Source organism: Lemur catta, chromosome 3 (assembly GCF_020740605.2).
Source record: "Lemur catta isolate mLemCat1 chromosome 3, mLemCat1.pri, whole genome shotgun sequence".
NCBI lineage: Eukaryota > Metazoa > Chordata > Mammalia > Primates > Lemuridae > Lemur > Lemur catta.
In genome coordinates, this window is record NC_059130.1 from 18,700,140 (window position 1) to 18,719,216 (window position 19,077).

At 37.9% G+C, this 19,077-nt stretch overlaps 2 protein-coding genes across 2 annotated transcripts in view; one reads left to right on the forward strand and one right to left on the reverse strand.

The window, feature by feature from the left end:
- The first annotated feature begins 202 nt into the window (after window positions 1-202).
- Window positions 203-1,147, forward strand: TSHB (thyroid stimulating hormone subunit beta). Its single transcript, XM_045546888.1, has 2 exons — window positions 203-446; window positions 893-1,147. The coding sequence occupies exons 1-2, from the start codon at window positions 285-287 to the stop codon at window positions 1,145-1,147; spliced, it is 417 nt and encodes a 138-aa protein (XP_045402844.1). The 5' UTR covers window positions 203-284.
- A 9,841-nt stretch (window positions 1,148-10,988) lies between these two features.
- TSPAN2 (tetraspanin 2) overlaps window positions 10,989-19,077 on the reverse strand; it is a 41,490-nt gene continuing 33,401 nt past the window's right edge. Inside the window, exons 7-8 of the mRNA XM_045546889.1 lie at window positions 14,899-14,982; window positions 10,989-12,334 (exon numbers count right to left, since the gene is read on the reverse strand). Coding sequence (XP_045402845.1) covers window positions 12,269-12,334; window positions 14,899-14,982 — 150 coding nt within the window. The 3' untranslated portion in view covers window positions 10,989-12,268. The remainder of the gene's footprint in view (window positions 12,335-14,898; window positions 14,983-19,077) is intronic.

Below are 19,077 nucleotides of genomic sequence, written 5' to 3' on the forward strand. Positions count from 1 at the left end.
TAGTGGAACTTGCAAGCAGCATCTCCACTATGTGAGCTCCTACACTATGGAGTATGTGGATCATAGCCACATCTAAGTGTATATTGGAAAGTTATGGAGAGTATTAAATATGTAAAAACACCTAATGCGTCCTAGGACAAAGTAGGCATTCCATAAACAGCTGTTATTGTTATTATTGGCTGTTTGTGTGTATGTATATATATTCATGCTCTTTGCAAATGTTCCCTCTGAATGTCCTGAAAAGATACATGTAAAACGTTCTTTAATTTTATCTTTGATCTAGCATGACTGCTATCTTCCTGATGTCCATGCTTTTTGGCCTTGCATGTGGCCAAGCAATGTCATTTTGTATTCCAACTGAGTATACTATGCACGTCGAAAGAAAAGAGTGTGCTTATTGCTTAACCGTCAACACCACCATCTGTGCTGGATATTGTATGACACGGGTATGTAGTTCATCTCATTTCTTTTAGCTGTAAATTATATAAACCTTAAAACAGTCTATTTCTATCTAAAAAGGAAATGAGATAAATCACAACCTCATTTCCCCAATCTAATGGTTATTGGCTCCTTAGAAGTAGAGTGCACAGGTTACACTATTATGTGGATCTACTCAGCACAATGGGTACAGATAATTTGATAACAGTTTTATGTCCCAAATTTATTTAAACCATATCTTGTTCTCATGAACAAGGATGAAAGAGAGGAGGGTGTCACTTTTGTCTCTGTAGGATTCAGTGTGGTTAAGTTGGTATTGGGGAACGAGGCCAAAGAATCCTTTCCCAGTTTTATTTGTGACAAAGGAATATAAATGAATTTATTTTTGTTTCCATTATCTATGTGTTTCCTAAAATCCTATCACATTATACTCTCTTTTATGTTCTTTCCTCAGGATATCAATGGCAAGCTATTTCTTCCCAAATATGCCCTGTCCCAGGATGTTTGTACATACAGAGACATCATATATAGGACCGTAGAAATACCAGGATGCCCACACCATGTTGCTCCTTACTTTTCCTACCCTGTTGCTATAAGCTGTAAGTGTGGCAAGTGTAATACTGACTATAGTGACTGTACACATGAGGCCATCAAGACAAACTACTGTACCAAACCTCAGAAGTCTTATCTGGTAGGATTTTCTGTTTAACTTTAAGAGCACTATAATTTGCAATTTGGTTAAATGTGTTAACCTAGAATAAAACTAATAAAATATCATTATGTTTCACAATACCTTGTGTACATTTTAAGTACTGTTTAATCCATACCCATACCCACAAAGGCATTAGAGAGCTGAAGGAATTTTGGAAGAAAAGGTGAATGAATGACTCTTTCAAACTTAGGTGAAGAATGGTTTTCATGTGAAGGGTGGAGTGGAGGAAAAGGGACATGAAATGCTAATGAAAGCTAGTCTTGAGCAGGCTCTCCTAACAGAGGTGGGAGGTTTGTCTTGACATAGAAAGTAAATGTGGGACCACTACAGAGTTATGAAGAGAGGGTGATGTGATCAGAAGCTGAAGGAACACATGGTATCAGGATGGTGTCAGAGTAGTGGAAACATCAACTTCCAAAGGCTAGAAGCAGGCTGGAGTGGAGGTGGGGAGTAAGGAATATGTGGAATCTACAATATAATACTTTATCCTAGTCACTCAAATGCACTGGATAAAACCCATTAAAACTCAGTAAAGATTATAGGAACTATTATCTTTAATTTAATTACTTTGGTGGGCCAACTGACCTGTGAAAGTTATACCCTAAAAGGTCAATTTACAAAGCCTAGAAAAGAGGCCACGATCATTTTACATGTAGAAGTCTAAATCCTTCATAGTCCTTCAAGTAATAGGAGATACTTTCCAGCATTTATACCAAAAGCAACTTGTACTGTTTTGACTTTTGATGTCATGAAAAACTAGTATGATTATGAAAGGTTTTAGGGACAGGGGAAGAGTGCTAAGGGATTTAATAGCGTAGAATCATCCTAAATTCTAATCTAAACCTTCATCAATACTGAAACACTGTTTTCTGGTAAATGTGCTTGGTAAGCAGCTGTTTATTTTTCTTTTCCTTCCTTAGATACTCTTTCACGAGAGTTTGGTTTCAAAAGACACTTGAAGTGAGACAGACCTAGTGCACTGTAGAATTGACTTCAAAAAGAATATTTATACTCTTTGTCCATTACTCTCCATTCACACTGCCACCATCAACGTGAAAATTAATAATCAGCAGGGCCAGTTGCCTTTACTGTATCCCACAGCCACTGGTTAAATTTAGCTGGGCATCTTGTAAATACCTGCATGCTGATAGTACCCAGGGAGGGGGTGGGGGTTGTGGTGGTGAGGTACAGATGAATTAGTACAAAGCCTGTGGTTTGCCAGTGGGGAGGGAATAGTTGTATATTTACATGCGAAAGGAACCTAATCATTTTTACCTCAATATTGAAGTTAATAATTGTGTGGTCCAAATATTAATTTGGGGCTTTAGGTTCTTGATAACATAGACATTTAAAGCTGCATAGCACTTAAAACTATATATAAAATATAGAACTTTAATTAATGAATCAAAAGTCTAATGTTCAAACCTAACTGGCACTAGTCACAAATAACTTTCGTGGATTCTGAAAGAGTTTTTTCAAGGACTTGAACTGTAGAAAGGCCAAGTGGTTTGGGGAAGCCCTTTGTAAACAGTCTAGATCAGAAGACAATACTGAAATGGGTTTCCTCAACCTGCAGGGAGGAGGCTAGGCCTGGACAACGGTGTGGTGGGCCTGTGCCATCATGGGCCACAGAATCCTAGAGTAAGCACATCAGAGACAACTTATTTCCTCCTACTGAGGGCAATCCATTTGGAATAGATGCACATATGAATTATAGACTGTCCCTGACTTATGATGATTTGACTTATGATTTTTCAACGTTATGATGAGTTTATCTGGATGTAGCCCCATTATAAGTTGAGGAGCATCTGTATATTAAACTGTTCTTGAAAGTGGAGTTGTCTGAGACAGAGAATCCTTAGGATAGAGCTTAGGGATTGGGAATAATTAAACTTTGCCTCAACTGGATCCAGAAACTTGGGTATATGGAAATACTGTCTTGGAGGGTCTTGGTGTTCTTTGGGTTTAAGACAGGGAGAATGAATGGAGTGCTTAGAAATGAGAAGGCAAAGAATTATTGTGTGTGTGATAGGAGAAATATGGAAACTGGAACATCTTCTGAAGGGATCTTTAAAGTCAACCTAAAGTTTAAAAAAATCAGTTCTTGGCAGAGGAAATTTGAGACTCAGTTCTTTAAAAAAAAGGCCTCTCTTATTGTGATTTGACTCTGAATTATAAGGGAATTCTAGTAATAAAAACTCTTTTATATAAGAAATTGCCTTTTTTAAGAGGAGCAAATCTAAGTGCAATAAAAATTATTTTATAAAGATAACTTCCACTCTAACTCTATTGTTCAATATTGGATTCTTCTCATCTCTCCTGGTTAATTCCTTTTTATCTTTTAAGACAACTCTGTCACTTTCTCTACTTTTGATGCCTTCCTTCCACCTGCTATTTCTGCCTGCTTAGCATCCATGTCCTTTCTTCTGGTAGCTGCACCTTGATTTTCCTTTGGGGATTCTCATCCTCCACACTTTGAGTTAAAGTGGTTTCAGTGGGGCTGATGGGGTTGGATATGCTACTGAGGCTCAACCAAGCCTGTACTATCGGAAAAAAGAGTGCTTGGCCTGTGGGGGTTCCTAAGCTGATAGAATGTGAACCTGGAGCCACTTCTGGCCATCTTTGGCATCTCTTGGAAACAGCTAGCCTGAGAATAAAGCTAACCCAGGGAGGAGCAAGAGAGACTGAGGAGAGCGAGAAACCTATTGATATCATTTCAGCTTAAACTAAAGCCAGCTTTACCCCTTAAAGAAACTGTAACTTTCCTTTTCTGTTTAACTAGTTAGAGTTGGGTTTCCAACACTTGCAGCTAAAAAGCCCTGACCGGCTGGGTGTGGTGGCTCACGCCTATAATCCTAGCACTCTGGGAAGCTGAGGCGGGAGGATTGCTTGAGCTTAGGAGTTTGACATCAGCCTAAGCAAGAGTGAGACCCCGTCTCTACTAAAAATAGAAAGAAATTATCTGGACAACTAAAAATATATATATAAAAAATTAGCCGAGCATGATGTTACATGCCTGTAGTCCCAGCTACTCGGAAGGCTGAGGCAGAAGGGTTGGTTGATCCCAGGAGTTTGAGGTTGCTGTGAGCTAGGCTGATGCCATGGCACTCACTCTAGCCCAGGCAAGGGAGCGACTCTGTCTCAAAAAAAGAAAAGAAAAGAAAAGAAAAAAAAGACAAGTTATTTGAAAATACAAAAGCAGAGGAGGAAAAGAATGAAGTACACTTACAATATCTAGAAAATAGCCTAAGAAGGGCAGATCTATGAGTTATTGGCTTTGAAAAAGAAGTAGAGAAAGCAATAGGGGTAGGAAATTTGTTCAAAGAAATAACAGAGAACTTTCCAAACCTATAGAAAGATAAGAATACTCAGGTACAAGAACGGCAAAGAACACCAAGCAGATTCAACTCAAGTAAGACCACACCAAGGCATAAAATAATTAAACTTTCAAAGGTCAAGGACAAAAAAATATCCTAAAAGCTACAAGAGAAAAGAAGCAAATAACATATAAAGGGGCTCCAATATGCCAGGGCAGCAAACTTCTCAGTGTAAACCTTATAGGCCAGGAGGGAGTGGGATGACATATTCAAAGTGCTGAAGGAAAAGAAAAACCCATTCATCTGAGAAAATCTATCCTTCAAACATAAAGGAGAAATAAAGACTTTCCCAGACAAACAAAAGCTAAGGGAATTCATCACCACCAGAACTGCTGCAACTAGAAATCATTTGAATGTATAAAATTCACTGGTAAAAGTAAGTACAAATTCAGAATATTCTAATGCTGTAATTGTGGTGTGTAAACCACTCATATTTTTAGTATGAAAGCTAAAAGACAAAGCTATCAAAAATAATAACTACAGCAATTAGTTAAGAAATTAGCAATATGAAAAGTTATAAATTGAGACAACAAAAAGTGGGGAAGATGAGTTAAAGTGTATTTTTTTTTAGTTTTTTCTTTGCTTTTTTGTTTCTTTCCCTTGTGATCAAAGTTAAGTTTTTATCAGTTTAAAATAACTTATTCTAACTTTAAGATGTTTTTTGTAATCCATGGTAATCACAAAGCAAAAACCTATAATAGATACACTAAAAATAAAAAGCAACAAGTGAAAACATACTACTAGAGAAAATCACTTATCCACAAAGAAAGACAGAAAGAAAGAAAGGAAGAGAAGACTTAAAAAAAATAGAAAACAAATATCAAAATGGCAGTAGTAAGTTCTTTCCTATGAAAATAACATGTAGATTAAATTCTCCAATTAAAATATATAGAGTGGTCTTAATCTATAATCCCAATATATGTGAAGCCAAGGTGGGAGGATCACTTGAACCCATTTCTAAAAAAAATTTTAAAAATTGCCAGGTACAGTGGCATGTGTCTATAGTCCTAGCTACTTGGGAGGCAGGAGGATCACCTGAGACCAAGAGTTTGAGGTTACAGTGAGCTATTATTGCACCACTGCACTCCAGCCTGGGTGACACAGTGAAACCCTGTCTCCAAGACAAAAACAAAAATAAAAACAAAAACAATGACTGAATAAATAAAAAACAAGACCTAGACCCAACTACATATGCTGCCTACAAGAAAATCATTTAACCTATAAAGTCATATAAAGTTATACACAGACTGAAAGTGAAGGGATGGAAAAAGATAATTCCATACAAACGTAAACCAAAAAAGTGCAGGAGCAGCCATATTTACATCAGATAAAATAGACTTTAAGTCAAAAAAGGAGACAAAGAAGGTCATTATATAATGATAAAGAGATCATTTAGCAAGAAGACATAACAATTGTAAATATATTTGTACATAATATCAGAGCACCCAAATATATAAAGCAAATATTCATAGATCTAAAGGGAGAGAGATTGCAATACAATAATGGTAGGGGATTTCAAGACTCCATTTTCAGCAACTAAAAAATCATTCAGATGGAAAAATCAGCACAGGAATATTGGAAATAAATTACACTCTAGACCAAGTGGACCTAACAGACAGAACATTTTACCCTACTGCTGCAAGAGTACACATTCTTCTTATCAGCACATGAACATTCTCCAGGATAGAACATCTGTAAGGCCACAAAACAAAACTGAAAAAATTCAAAAAAATTGAAATCATATTGTTTCTTCTCAGACTACAATGGAATAAAACTAGAAATAAATAACAAGAGGAACTTTGGAAACTGTACAAATAAATGGAAATTAAACAACATGTTCCTGAATAACCAATGTCAATCAAGAAATTTAGAAGAAAATTAAAATATTTCTTGAAACAAATGAAAATGGAAACCCAACATACCCAAACCTATAGGATACAGTAAAAGCAGTAATAAGAGGAAACACCTACATCAAAAAAGTAGAAAGACTTCAAATAAACAACATGATAATGTACTTCAAAGAACTAGAGAAGCAAGAAAAAACCAAACACAAAATTAGTAGAGAAAAGAAATAATAAAGATCAGAGCAGAAATAAATGAAGTTGATACTAAAAAATATAAAAGATCAATAAAAAGAAAAGTTGGCTTTTTGAAAAGATAATAAAATTGACAAACCTTTCTAACAGAAAAAAATGAAAGAAAATCCAAATAAAATCAGAGACAAAAAAGGAGACTTTACAACTGATATCACAGAAATACAAGGGATCCTTACAGACTATTATGAATAACTATATGCTAACAAATTAGAAAACCTAGAACAAATGGATAAATTCCTAGACACATACAACCTACCCAGATTGAACCACGAAGAAGTAGGAAACCTGACCGTCAATGAATACTGACATAGAAAACAGTAATAAAATCAAAACCATAATGAGATATCACCTAACCCCAGTGAGATTGGCCTCTATCAAAAAAATCCCAAAACAACAAATGATGGCGAGGATGTGGAGAGACGGGAACACTCTTACACTGCTGGTGGGACTGCAAATTGGTGCAACCTCTGTGGAAAAGAATTTGGAGATACCTCAAAGAGTAAAAATAGAAATACCGTTCAATCCAGCAATAGCACTATTAGGCATCTACCCAAAAGAGCGAAAGACATTCTATAATAAAGACATCTGCACTCGAATGGTTATGGCAGCACAATTCACTATTGCAAGGATGTGGAAACAACCCAAGTGCCTGTCAATTCATGAATGGATTATTAAAATTTGGTGTATGTATACAATGGAATATTACTCAATTGTAAGAAACGACAGTGATCTAGCACCTCTCATATTTTCCTGGATTGAGCTTGAGCCCATTATCTGCAGTGAGGTATCACAAAATCAGAGGAATAGCCTCCATATGTTCTCGCCATCAAATTGGCACTAACTGATCAACACTATGGTGCTCACACGGTAGTAATATTCTCCAGGGATTAGGGGGATGGGGGTGGGGCAAACTCACAACTAATGGTCACAGTGAGCATTGTAGAGGGGAAGGGCAAGCCTCTAAACCTCACTTGGGTGAGGCAAAGACATAAAATGTAACCAAAACGTTTGTATCCTCATAATATCCTGAAAAAAAAAAAAAAAAAGAAACAGTAATAAAAAGTCTCCCATCGAAGAAAAGCCCAGAAACTGAAGGCTTCACTGCTGAATTGCCAAACATTTAATGAAGAGTACTGATTCTACTCAAACTATTCCAAAAAATAGAAGCGGAAGAAATATTTCCAAATTCATTCTCTGAGGCCAGCATTACCCTGATACCAAAACCAGACAAAGTAACAAAAAAAAAAGAAAACTACAGGCCAATATCCCTGATGAACATACGTGCAAAAATCCTCAATAAAGTAGTAGCACACAAAATTCAATGACACATTAAAAAGATCATTCACCATGATCAAGTGGCATTTATCCCAGGGATGGAAGGATGGTTCAACATATGCAAATCAATAAGCATGATACATCAAATTAATAGAACCAAGGATGAAAACTATATGATCATATCAATGGATGCTGAAAAGGCACATGATAAAAACTTCCAACAAACTGGGTATAGAAGGAACATACATCAAAACAATAAAGGCCATTAATTACAAACCCACAGCTAGTATACTGAATGCAGAAAAATTGAAATCCTCTCCTCTAAGATCTGGAACAAAACAAGGATGCTCACTTTCACCACTTCTATTCAACATAGTACTAGAAGTCGTAGCCAGAACAATTCAGCATGAGAAAGAAATAAACAATATTCAAATAGGAAAGGAAGAAGTCTAATAATCCTTGCTTGCAGATAACATGATCTTATGTTTAGAAAAACCTAAAGACTCCACCAAAAAACTCTTAGAATTGATAAATTTACTCAGTGAAGTTGCAGAATACAAAATCAACATATAGAAATCAGTAGCATTTCTATATGCTAATATTGATCAATCTGAAAAAGAAATTAAGAAAGCAATCCCACTTACAATAACTACAAATATTAATAAATGAAATGCCTTGGAATAAATTTAACTAAAGAAGATAAAGCTTTCTCCAAGGAAAACTATTTAAACACTGATGAAGTAATAGAAGAGGATAAAAAAAGGGAAAGATATCCTATGTTCAAGGATTGAAAGAATTAATATTGTTAAAATGACACACTACTCAAAGTGAGCTACAGATTCAATGTAATCCCTATTGAAATACCAATGACATTCTTAACAGAAATATAAAACACAATCCTAAAATTCATATGAAACTAAAAAGAACCCCGAATAGCCAAAGCAATCCTGGGTAAGAAACAAAAATAAAGCTGGAGGAATCAGATTAATAGACTTCAAAATATATTACAAAGCTATAGTAACCAAAACAGCATGGTACTGGCATAAAAACAAACACAGAGATCAATGGAACAGAATAGAGAACCCAGATATAAATCCATTTATAGCTACCTCATTTTTGAAAAAGCTGACAAGAACATACATTGAAGAAAGACCAGTCTCTTCAATAAATGGTGCTGGCAAAACTGGATATCCATATTCAGAAGAATGAAAGTAGACCATTACTTCTCACTGGATACAAAATTCAATCAAAATGGATTAAAGACTTAAATGTAAGATAAGAAACTATGAAACTACTAGAAGAAAACCCTGGGGAAATGCTTCGGGACAATGGTTTGGACAAAGATTTCTTGAGTAAGACCTCAAAAACACAGGCAACTGAAGCAAAAATTGACAAATGGGATTACATTAAGCTAAAAAGCTTCTGCACCTCAAAAGAAACAAGTGATCCTCCTGTATCAGCCTCCCAATATGCTGGGATTACAGGTGAGCCACCATGTCCAGCTAATACTACTTTATACAAGGAACTTGAACATCTGTAGATTTTGTTATCTGTGGGGGGTCTTGGAACCAATCCCCCACAAGTACCAAGGGACAACTGTATATGTAATAAGAGTCCTTAGCATGTTGATTTTAAATCCAACCACTAATTATAACATTATAGAAGGGTTACCGCTCTGTTTCATTTTTTACTATATAATGTGATTTGATTGGTAGTTGGACATTTAGATAAGTTGGGGAAAGGTGTGTAGAAAGATATAATGAAGACTTTAAGAGAAATCAAATAAAACAATTTTAGTACATAGAAAATTTAATTTGAAATAACTTAAAATATTTCATCATTAATTTTAATTCAGTGCTTTGGCAAGAGAGGCTTAAAAAAATGTTTGGGTCTGATCTCAGATTAGTTCAGATAAACAGAAATAACCAAAAATTTATGCATACATGTGTGCATGTATATACACACACATATATACTTAACACACACATACATGTATACATACATTTAAATTATATATGTATATATAATCAAAAGGTATAGATTCAAGATATATAGATTCAAGATATATAGGGATTATATATCTACATATAGACATACTCTATTCACATACACAGATGGATATATATCTTTTGTCTATATTTATATATCTGTGTGTATGTGTGTGTATAAATATGCACAAACATATATACACACACATACATACATATATATATATACATATATATATATATAATCTGTCAGTGATGGAATTTTCTAATCTTGCTCATGCATATATTTTGGAAAGCTTACCCCCAAAAGGGGCACATTAATCATATGTAGAACAGATCCCTTCTCTTCTCTTTTTTTTAATTAAAAATTTTTTAAAAAAATTAATTTGTTTTTATTCTTCCACTTTTAAGTGTTATAGTCTTTTAAAAAGCTGTAAATTCAGATAGGGAATGAAACATTTTTGTGGAACCAGAGATGATTCTGTGCTGGAAGGAACCTGAGTATGTACTTGGGCCTTTTTCCTGTCTGCAGGAAGACAGATGAACTAAAGCTACTAAGAGAGCTGGACTGTATGTTCTTTGCTTAAAAAGTGAAATTTCTCAACTACTGGGGTACAAATATTTATTTCATGAAGTGATTTTCTTAAAATAATCTTTTCTTTAGCTATAGACACAGTCAACTAGCCATGCACAATTAAGTTTTTAGCTTGCTTCCAATCATTTTTCCTAGAAAAGTTTCCTCCATTGTTAGCAGCAGTAGTAAGTATGGCAGAAAGAGAAACGTGGTTCTACATGGGAGCGAGACTATTTCAAGCAGTTGTATCAACAAAATGTTTTGTGAAAGTTTCTTGGGAGCATGATATCTATACTTTCCTTTAGTGCACACCCAAACACTTGTGTTCTCATGTGTATAGAAGTTCACTTGGGGTTTTATAAAGTCACCCAACTTTTGTGTGGCCTTTTAAAATGTAATTTTTAAGAATCTATGATTTATTAAAAGTAACAAGTTACTAGTTAAAAATTACTGACAAACATGCCAATTTAGATCCTAAATTTGGGTTTACATGCTTAAAGTCAAGCATTAAGACCCCTCCCCCCATGAAAAGCCCTGAAAATTTTATTTTCATAGGAGACTTGCACAGAAAGAACATATTTTTGTGTTGTGTGTATATATAAATATATCTGTTTCCTGAACTTGTTTCTGTTGTGTGCACACAATTGGGAGAAGATGCTTTTCTTTGTTTATTTTGGTTTGGCCAAGGATGCTCATAAGATAATACTGAATTATGAAGGACTTTGTTTTACTTATTTTAAGTGGTGAAAACTGTAGTACTTAATCTATGAAGAAGAATTCTTTAGGTGAATAAATAAGAAAACACAAAAAATTAGGAAAATATGTAAACTCAAATTATGAGGTATTTCAGATACAATGCCAGTAAAAATTCTCTTTCTCACAATTTGAAACTGCCAGATCTCTTGCTTTAGTCTTTCTGTCCCTACATTTGGAGAAACACAGATGAGTTTGAGATAAAAGCAGTTTTGGGGATGGGAGGGTTGCAGTACTTCAGAGTCAGAAAAGGAAGTAATAAAGAAATATTTACATGTCTTTGTATAAGAACAAATATTTCCTTAAAAAATCGTTAAAAGTTTTTTAGTCCTATAAACACTCACTTTTATAGGGCACATGATTGTCTGTGTGACTTTTCTTTCCAGAGGAAGGTTTTTTTTTGCTTTTAAATACTAGGAAAACATGACTTATGCAAATTAGATTTTCCATGCTATATTTAGTTTTACAGATGTGTTTAGTTCTAAAACTGTGGTTTACTGTATTCTGGGGAGAGCATGTATATAAAAAATCCCAGGAAACCCTTACACCCAATTCAGACACAGTCAATTTTAACACTCCACTGTGATCTCTCCATTCTTGTAGCTTATTGCTTCCATGAACTAGGAATCCCTGAATTCCCTGTATCTAATTTTCAATGGCTAGAGTCTGAGAAACTGACCCATTATCACTTTCTATGAATAGCTAAGTTTTAAAAGTCTCTCAAAGTTTCTTGATCTTTTTCTGGGAGTTAAATAGGTGGTTCTTCTTACATAACAAGAATCAGGAATTCCCAGCAAACAGACTTCATTATGTACAACGCATATACCAGAAACACAGATCACACATTAATATGCTCTCAGTCAACATACACAGGCAGTCACTCAAGGGGCAAACCAGTAATGAGCCAAACATATATACATGTGCAAATGTACAATTGACAGCAAATTATTTTAGATCCTAATGTCATTTGAATATTTAAAATGAGCTGGGAGACAGCTCCTGTGACATTTGGTATGAAAGCCCTAGATTGCAATTTGCATGTAGAAGTACATAGTTCATATCACATCCCGTGAGTTTCGTATCGCACAGCAAAGGACCATGCTGAATATCATGCCAAAGATCTGAAACAGAAGGAACCATTCATTAGTGACTTTTAAACGAGTACTGAATGGTCAGCAAACACCCTGGGTGTCTACTTCAAGTTAACAAGTGATTATAAGCAGTAATTACTGGTTATAAATAACATTTGTATATGTTACTTAATGTTGGCTACTGGGTAAAGAGTTTTCATATTAACTCTACTTGAAATGCATTATTATATTATTATTGTTAAAACATAATAACAATGCTCTGCTGTAAGAAAAGGGCTCTGTTTCAGAATTATAGAACAGTTCTTTATAACTGTGAAGACTGATATACTACTAGTTTTGGAATTTTATTTCAGGCTGATCCAAGATCTCTTTTATATATTCATGTTGAAAAATGGGTTCATAACCGCTTGTATAAATATGCTTGTAGTCTAAACAGTTTTCTATTGTTGGAGAAACTCTAAGTTTTTACAACAGTGACCACATATTAAAAAATGGAGCATCACTTCATTTCTGGTCCATTTCTAAGTACAAATGATGTTTAACTGTTTAACTCAGTTTACCAAAGTGTAACAGGTATCTGAACTATGATATTATTGACTTCTTCTACCTCTTGGCTAGCTCTCTGAGAAGTTAAATAGTTGGGTGAAATCAATATTCACTTAGATGGTCGGAATAGAAGAATGCCAAAAGATCCTTCTTGTCCTCAATTATTTCCCTTACAATTCTGCAGAGCCTGTGAAATCCTATCTGTGGGCACCATTTTATAAATTACTGTCAACATTTGTTTTAAAAATTCGGTACCATAACTCTCTGGTTCTCTCCTCAATTCCATCCTAAGTCAGACCGGGATCTATAAATGCTAAATTCAACCAAGTATGAGTGACCAGTTGTTTCGGAAGGGGAGGGGCAGACTTAGGTCAGGACATAGCCAGGAGAAGGATTTCAAGCCTCAATGCCAGTGTGTGGCAGGGGAGACAGCTAATATACACTTAGTTAACTGATTACACGGTGCAACTCTCCCCTTATAAAGAGAAGAATTAAAAAAAAAAGAATTAAAGGAAACTCTGGGATTGCTGATTCGAGACAACCCATGAGGCACTTGCCCTTTGCCATGGTTGTAAGGCTGGACACACCCCTACCCCCCCTCCTGTGCTCTGAAGGGGCTCCTTGGAAAGAGACTTCTGTCCCAGCCTGCTGCTGGTATGAGTCAGGGGAGACTGCTGCCAGGACGCTCGTTTGTTGAGACTTTAGGATTGTTAGGAGGGTCTATTTGATACCTCCATTATGTAGAATGTTTCAAACCTCCTGCCTCAGGATTGTCTTTGGGGGAGCTGCAGAACTGCACCAGGCTAACCCCAGGGCAGGTGGGGGCGCCTGAGGGATGTCCCTGGATTTGGAGGTGCTTAGCATAGTATTTCCAGCCACTGTCCCACTCCTCTGTTGTCTAAATACAGAAAAGGGGAAAGGTGCTTGTATGTCCCCTGAGAACTGCCAATTCATTGATTTCCTCACAATTCCCAAAGCCCCTGCCTTTAGGCCATGAATTAATCCAGTAGAGGGCTGGGGAGAGTGGGACTTTATCACTAGCTATTACAGCCCAAGCGCTGGATAATGGAACTCACCTCTCAACTGGCCTCCCTGACTCCAATCTTGCCTCCCTCTAACCTTTCCTCTGTCCTTCACCACAGGTCTTTCTGACCCTTGGAGGCTCCCCTCTCTCTGTAAGGATGAAGTTCAGCCTCTCAAAAGGGCACACGAAGACCTCAATGATGTGGACCCGATGGCCTCTCCATTTCCATCTCTTGCTAATCCTACCATACCCATCTGATGTTATCAATTCTTCCTGCACATTCTTCTTCTGCACCTTAGAAGTACTGAGCTTCACATCTTCTCATATATGCTATTCCCTCTGCCTGGATTCTGGGTTTGGGAACACTCAGATTATATAGAGAGCTGCCACTTATTGAGTGCTATATGTTCCAGACACTTTTTATGTATTAATTCATAATCTGTAACATGCAGTATCCCATTTAATCTTCACAACGATCTTATGAGGTTGGGATATTAAATTCCCCATTTTACAGGTGAGGAAACTGAGGCATAGAGAAAATAAGAAAGTTTCTCATAATCCCAGGGCTTGTAAGTAGTGGAGCCAGGATTTGAAACTAGACTGTGATGCCAGAGTTCACCCTATGAATCACTATGCTGTGCTGATTCTTCAAATCCTAGGTGAGATAGATGAACCTGACATTATGTTATTTTGAATTTGCAACAGTAGAAAGAGCCTGGGAATTGAAAATCACTTACCTAGGTTAAGATTGGTGGCCTTAAAATGGGAAGTTACCACAATGATAAACTCAAGGTCATGATTAGGTAAAAGTTGGAATTTGCACTATATTTTAGAGGACTACTAAGTATTGATGTATTAAAATGTAATTAGCTTTTTTCTTAGAAGATGTACGGTGAACAGAGGTCTTTGTTCTTTATGAGAATTCTCTTCTAAGATACTTCTATATCACACTTGAACAGAAATAAGATGCAAAGGTTCAAGGATTCTTAGGGGGCAAAAAATGTAAGTTCTGGAACTTTCTCACCGTGAGACCTGCAATTCCAATACCGACAATTCCAATGAGGTGGAGCTTAACACTGATTATGGTGTCAATTTCATCAATGCAATTCTGTTTTGGGAAAAAAAAGTCAAGAATAAAAACTGATTGTATGTGTGAATCATCACCCTCATCCAATCCTTTCCATCACTACAGATCATCCTGTGAGAGTTAATCTGTGTCAGCATCTACTCATATTTAAACCATTCCTCTTGGGGTAACATCATCCTGACAACCTTAAAGCAAAAACATAGTTTGGGGAAAAAGAATACAACCCTTTCCTTTTGGTGGGATTCTCCTGTTTTGGCCAATGGCTGCTTCAGGGTCCTGAAATCTGGCTGGAGGAAGCTATTTCTCTGGTATCTGAGGCATTTAAGGATTTGGGGCCTGTTTTTACATTCGGCACAGAAAAATGATTAAAATATCCCTAAAATAATAAATAGCCCCTTGTTTTCATATTATCATTTACAGTTTAAAAGACTTTCTATGTACTTGATCCAATTTGCTATGCAAAGTAGTCATTACCTATCAAGAAACTAAAACACTTGTACAGGTTCAGATTAAACAAAGGGAAGCCAGTGCTTAAGAAAGCCAAGTCTTGGGAGCTAGAGGATCATTCTCTTCTCTGGTGACTGGGCTGGGCTGGGTGGGTCCCTCTCCTTTCATTTGTGCCCATAAGAGCCCTGTGCGGGGTGGGTTCAAAGAACTTTCATAGTGGAGGAAAAATTGGACAGGGAGCAGAAAAGATCACCTGTAACCATTATTAGTTTCTCCAGCTTCAAAAGCTATTCAGAGTCCTCTTAAGTAGAGGGATGCTCTCAATCCAACGCATCCTCAGGCTGCTGAGATCCTTTTAATTGTCACTAGTCAGCTCCCTCTGAAACCCACACAAGCTACGAGAAACCCTCACCGCTCTCCTCCTTTCTCCTATCATACTGCATCCATTCCTCATTCATGCATTCAACAAACATTTCTTGAGCATCTACCTGGCACCAATCACTGGAAGGGGGTGGTGGATGCAGAGATAACGGGACAGGGTTTCTTCTGCTCTCAGGGAGCTCACAGTTTAGAGAAGGACACAGACCCAGAGGAAATAACTATAGTACATTCTGGTAAAAGTTTGAAAACTGCTGCTCTAGACAGTGGCTCCTTTACTTACTGGAGAAAGCAGGAGCCAACCTATAGCAATTCTCCCAACCTTCCTCTTCTCCTACACACTTAGACGCTCCTCCCTTTGGTGCCAGGCACTGTCGCAGGTAGCGAACACACAAAGAGAACAAGGCAGCACCGCTCTTAACTCCTTTTTCTCTCACCAGAACCAAAGAGGTGCCATTCTCCGTTGCAAGTTAACCCTCATCCTGCTCTGGGCTTATTCCCTCTCTACTCCTCGGGAAGCCCGTGCCACCAGTTACCTTCTGTCCATCCTCTACACTCAGCCTCTGCTTCTCTGCTGACATTCTCACTCATCGTATAGCACCCTGCTCGAGCTCTTCCACCTACACAGGTGAGCCCTCACAACCCCGTCCTCCTCCAGCTCTGCCTACAGCCCCTTTCCTTCATTGCCAGCTTCTCTTTGTGAAAAACAAATGAACACAGCATGGATTGGCTTTACTTAGTCACCAAAGGAATACGTGCTTATTGCAGAAATTTGGAAAAGAGATGTGTGAAAAAGAGAAACATTTGTACTCCCACCACTAGAGATAATAACCAACATTTTTGGCGATTCTTGCACAAACAAACACACCCACATACTTAGTTCATTCTTTACATTCAACTGTGCTTTTTAACTGAATATTACAACTTCAAAAGTATCTTATTTCACTAAAAATTCTTTGAAACCATGATTCTTGATGGCTGTAAAACATTTCATCATATGAATGTACCATAATTTAACAATCCTCTACTGTCACATATTAAGGGTCTATCCAACATTTTGTTCTTATGAATAATACTGCAATGATTACAGTTGCACAAAAATCTCTGTCTACCTTTCTGATTCCTTTTCCTTAGAATAAACTCCAAGAAGTGGAATTTCTAAATTGAAAGGCATGAACACACTTAACTCTCCAGTCTTACATAGTCATACTGGCCTCTAAAACTATTGTACCAATTTGTCTGAAAAAGCTCATTTCACATCGTTCTTGCCAAAACTATATTATTACTAAGGAAAAAAACTTGGCCGATGTCATAGGTTAAACAACAGCATCTTTTCATTTTCATTAGCTATTTAATCTTTAAGATTACTTTTAAGTGCCCACATTTTTTACGTGTTTAATGATCATTTGGATTTCATCTTTTATGAACTCTCTTTTTTGTGTCGTTGGTTCAAAGTCAGACTACTTGAAAGGGTGCCCTCTCCCTTCACATCTCACTTCCTGCAGCCTGAGCTCTGTCCTTACTCGTCCCTCACCCCAAGTCACCGCCCACTCCCTTAAAGGCAAATTCTATCCGCTTTTCAGTAGTTACCTTAGTGGACCTTCTTGGGCTTTCAGCTCCCCACACAAACCATCACATTTCTGCCTCCATGCTGCTGCTTACACTGTTCCCTCTGCAGGCAGGCTTCCCCTTCCCATGCCCAGCGCTCCCATATTCTTTCTCATCTTTTAAAGTTTTAGCTAAGACATCATTACCTCTAGTCAGCCTTCCTCTGGCTCCCCAGCCTCTGGCCTCTCCTCTGTGCATTCCTCTATTACTGCACTGTGTCTATTTCCGTGTCCCTCTCTCCTATTCGACTACAAGTTCCTTGTGAGTAGGGACTTTTTCTCATTCATCTGTGTGTCCCCCTGTGCTCCACATAAGGTAGGTAGTCGATCAATACTGAACCAAACTCAACGGCAGCCCCGGGCCCTGGCAACCATTCCCTCCTCCTCACCTGGCCTGGCTGCTCTTCCCAGTTTCCTTCTTTGGCAACTCCTTCTGCCCACCTTTAAATGCTGCTGTTCCCCAGGGTTCTATCCTCACCCTTCTTTTCTTCCCAATCTAATGGGTCACATCCAAATCTATAGCTTTAAGATTCCCATAAAGTACTGACACGCAAACCCCTCTCCTGAGCCACAAACCAGATTTTCCAACTGCCTACTGGATATTTCCACTTGGAAGTTCCACTGGCTCCTCAAAATCACCATGTTAAACACTAAACTCATTTTTTCCCCATAATTGGCTCCTTCTCCTCCATTCCTTACCTCAGTAAAATGACACTGTCATCTATGTAGGTGGTGGAGTCAGAAACCCAGCAGTGATTCTCCCCTCTTCTCTGATCTCTAACTGTCCACCAGTCCTGTAGATTTTACTTTCTAAATGGCCTCCCCCTCTCAATTCCTGCTGCTCAGCCTGGTTTGTACCAGTTAACAACTCTTTGCTAATGATGAGAATAACAGCCTTCCCACACTGGTCTCCTCCACTCCTCGTCATTCATCTTCCATCCGTCCCCCACACTGTCACTACAGCAAAGTCAATAAAATGCAAATCCCATCCCAGATCCTACCTTCAATGGCTGCCCAGGCTAGCAGCACAAAGGCTAGACTTTTGGTTTCACAAGAGTATCTAAGGCCCTTTAAGAAGGGTCCCTCCTCATGGAAGCACTCATCTCCCACAGGAACCTGGGGCGCCCAGCCACTGGCCCTTACCTGGAAACAACTACCCTCTCTTGCCTGTGTACCTTTGCCCTATTCCCTCTGCCTGGAATATCCCGCTCTTTTTTGTTTGCTTACTGAACTCCTATTTATCCTTCAAAATTCATCCTAAGAATTACACCAGGGCCGCCTTCCGTGACTAATGGAATCCTATGCCCCAGGTGAGTCTGCAGTGCTCCCTCTGGTGCTGCCCGGACTCTGCTGTGTGGCGTTAGTGGCTCCCTCGCACGTCCCCCAGCCAACGTGAGCACTTTGAGGGCAGCACCGTGTCTCGTTCATTTCATCCAGGCAGAAGGACCCAGTAAGTGTCCAATGGGTGATTCAGGACGCAAGCCGGAGCTAAAATCTCACCCATCCCTCCACGCTGAGGGCCTAAAAGCATCTACACCATTGTCTCCACAATCCCACAGTTTCCCCTTTCATCCCCACACATTGTAGTTGTGCTTTCCCCAGTTATTTCACTGGAGCTGTGCGACAAAAGTCATTAGTAATCTTCTAAGCAACAAATCCAACAAATGATTTCCAGCCTTCATTT

Coding starts and splice junctions, on each gene's coding strand:
- TSHB (XM_045546888.1), top strand. CDS start 285: ATGACTGCTATCTTCCTGATGTCCATGCTTTTTGGCCTTGCATGTGGC. Junction 447..892: donor CTGGATATTGTATGACACGG/GTATGTAGTTCA, acceptor TTCTTTCCTCAG/GATATCAATGGCAAGCTATT.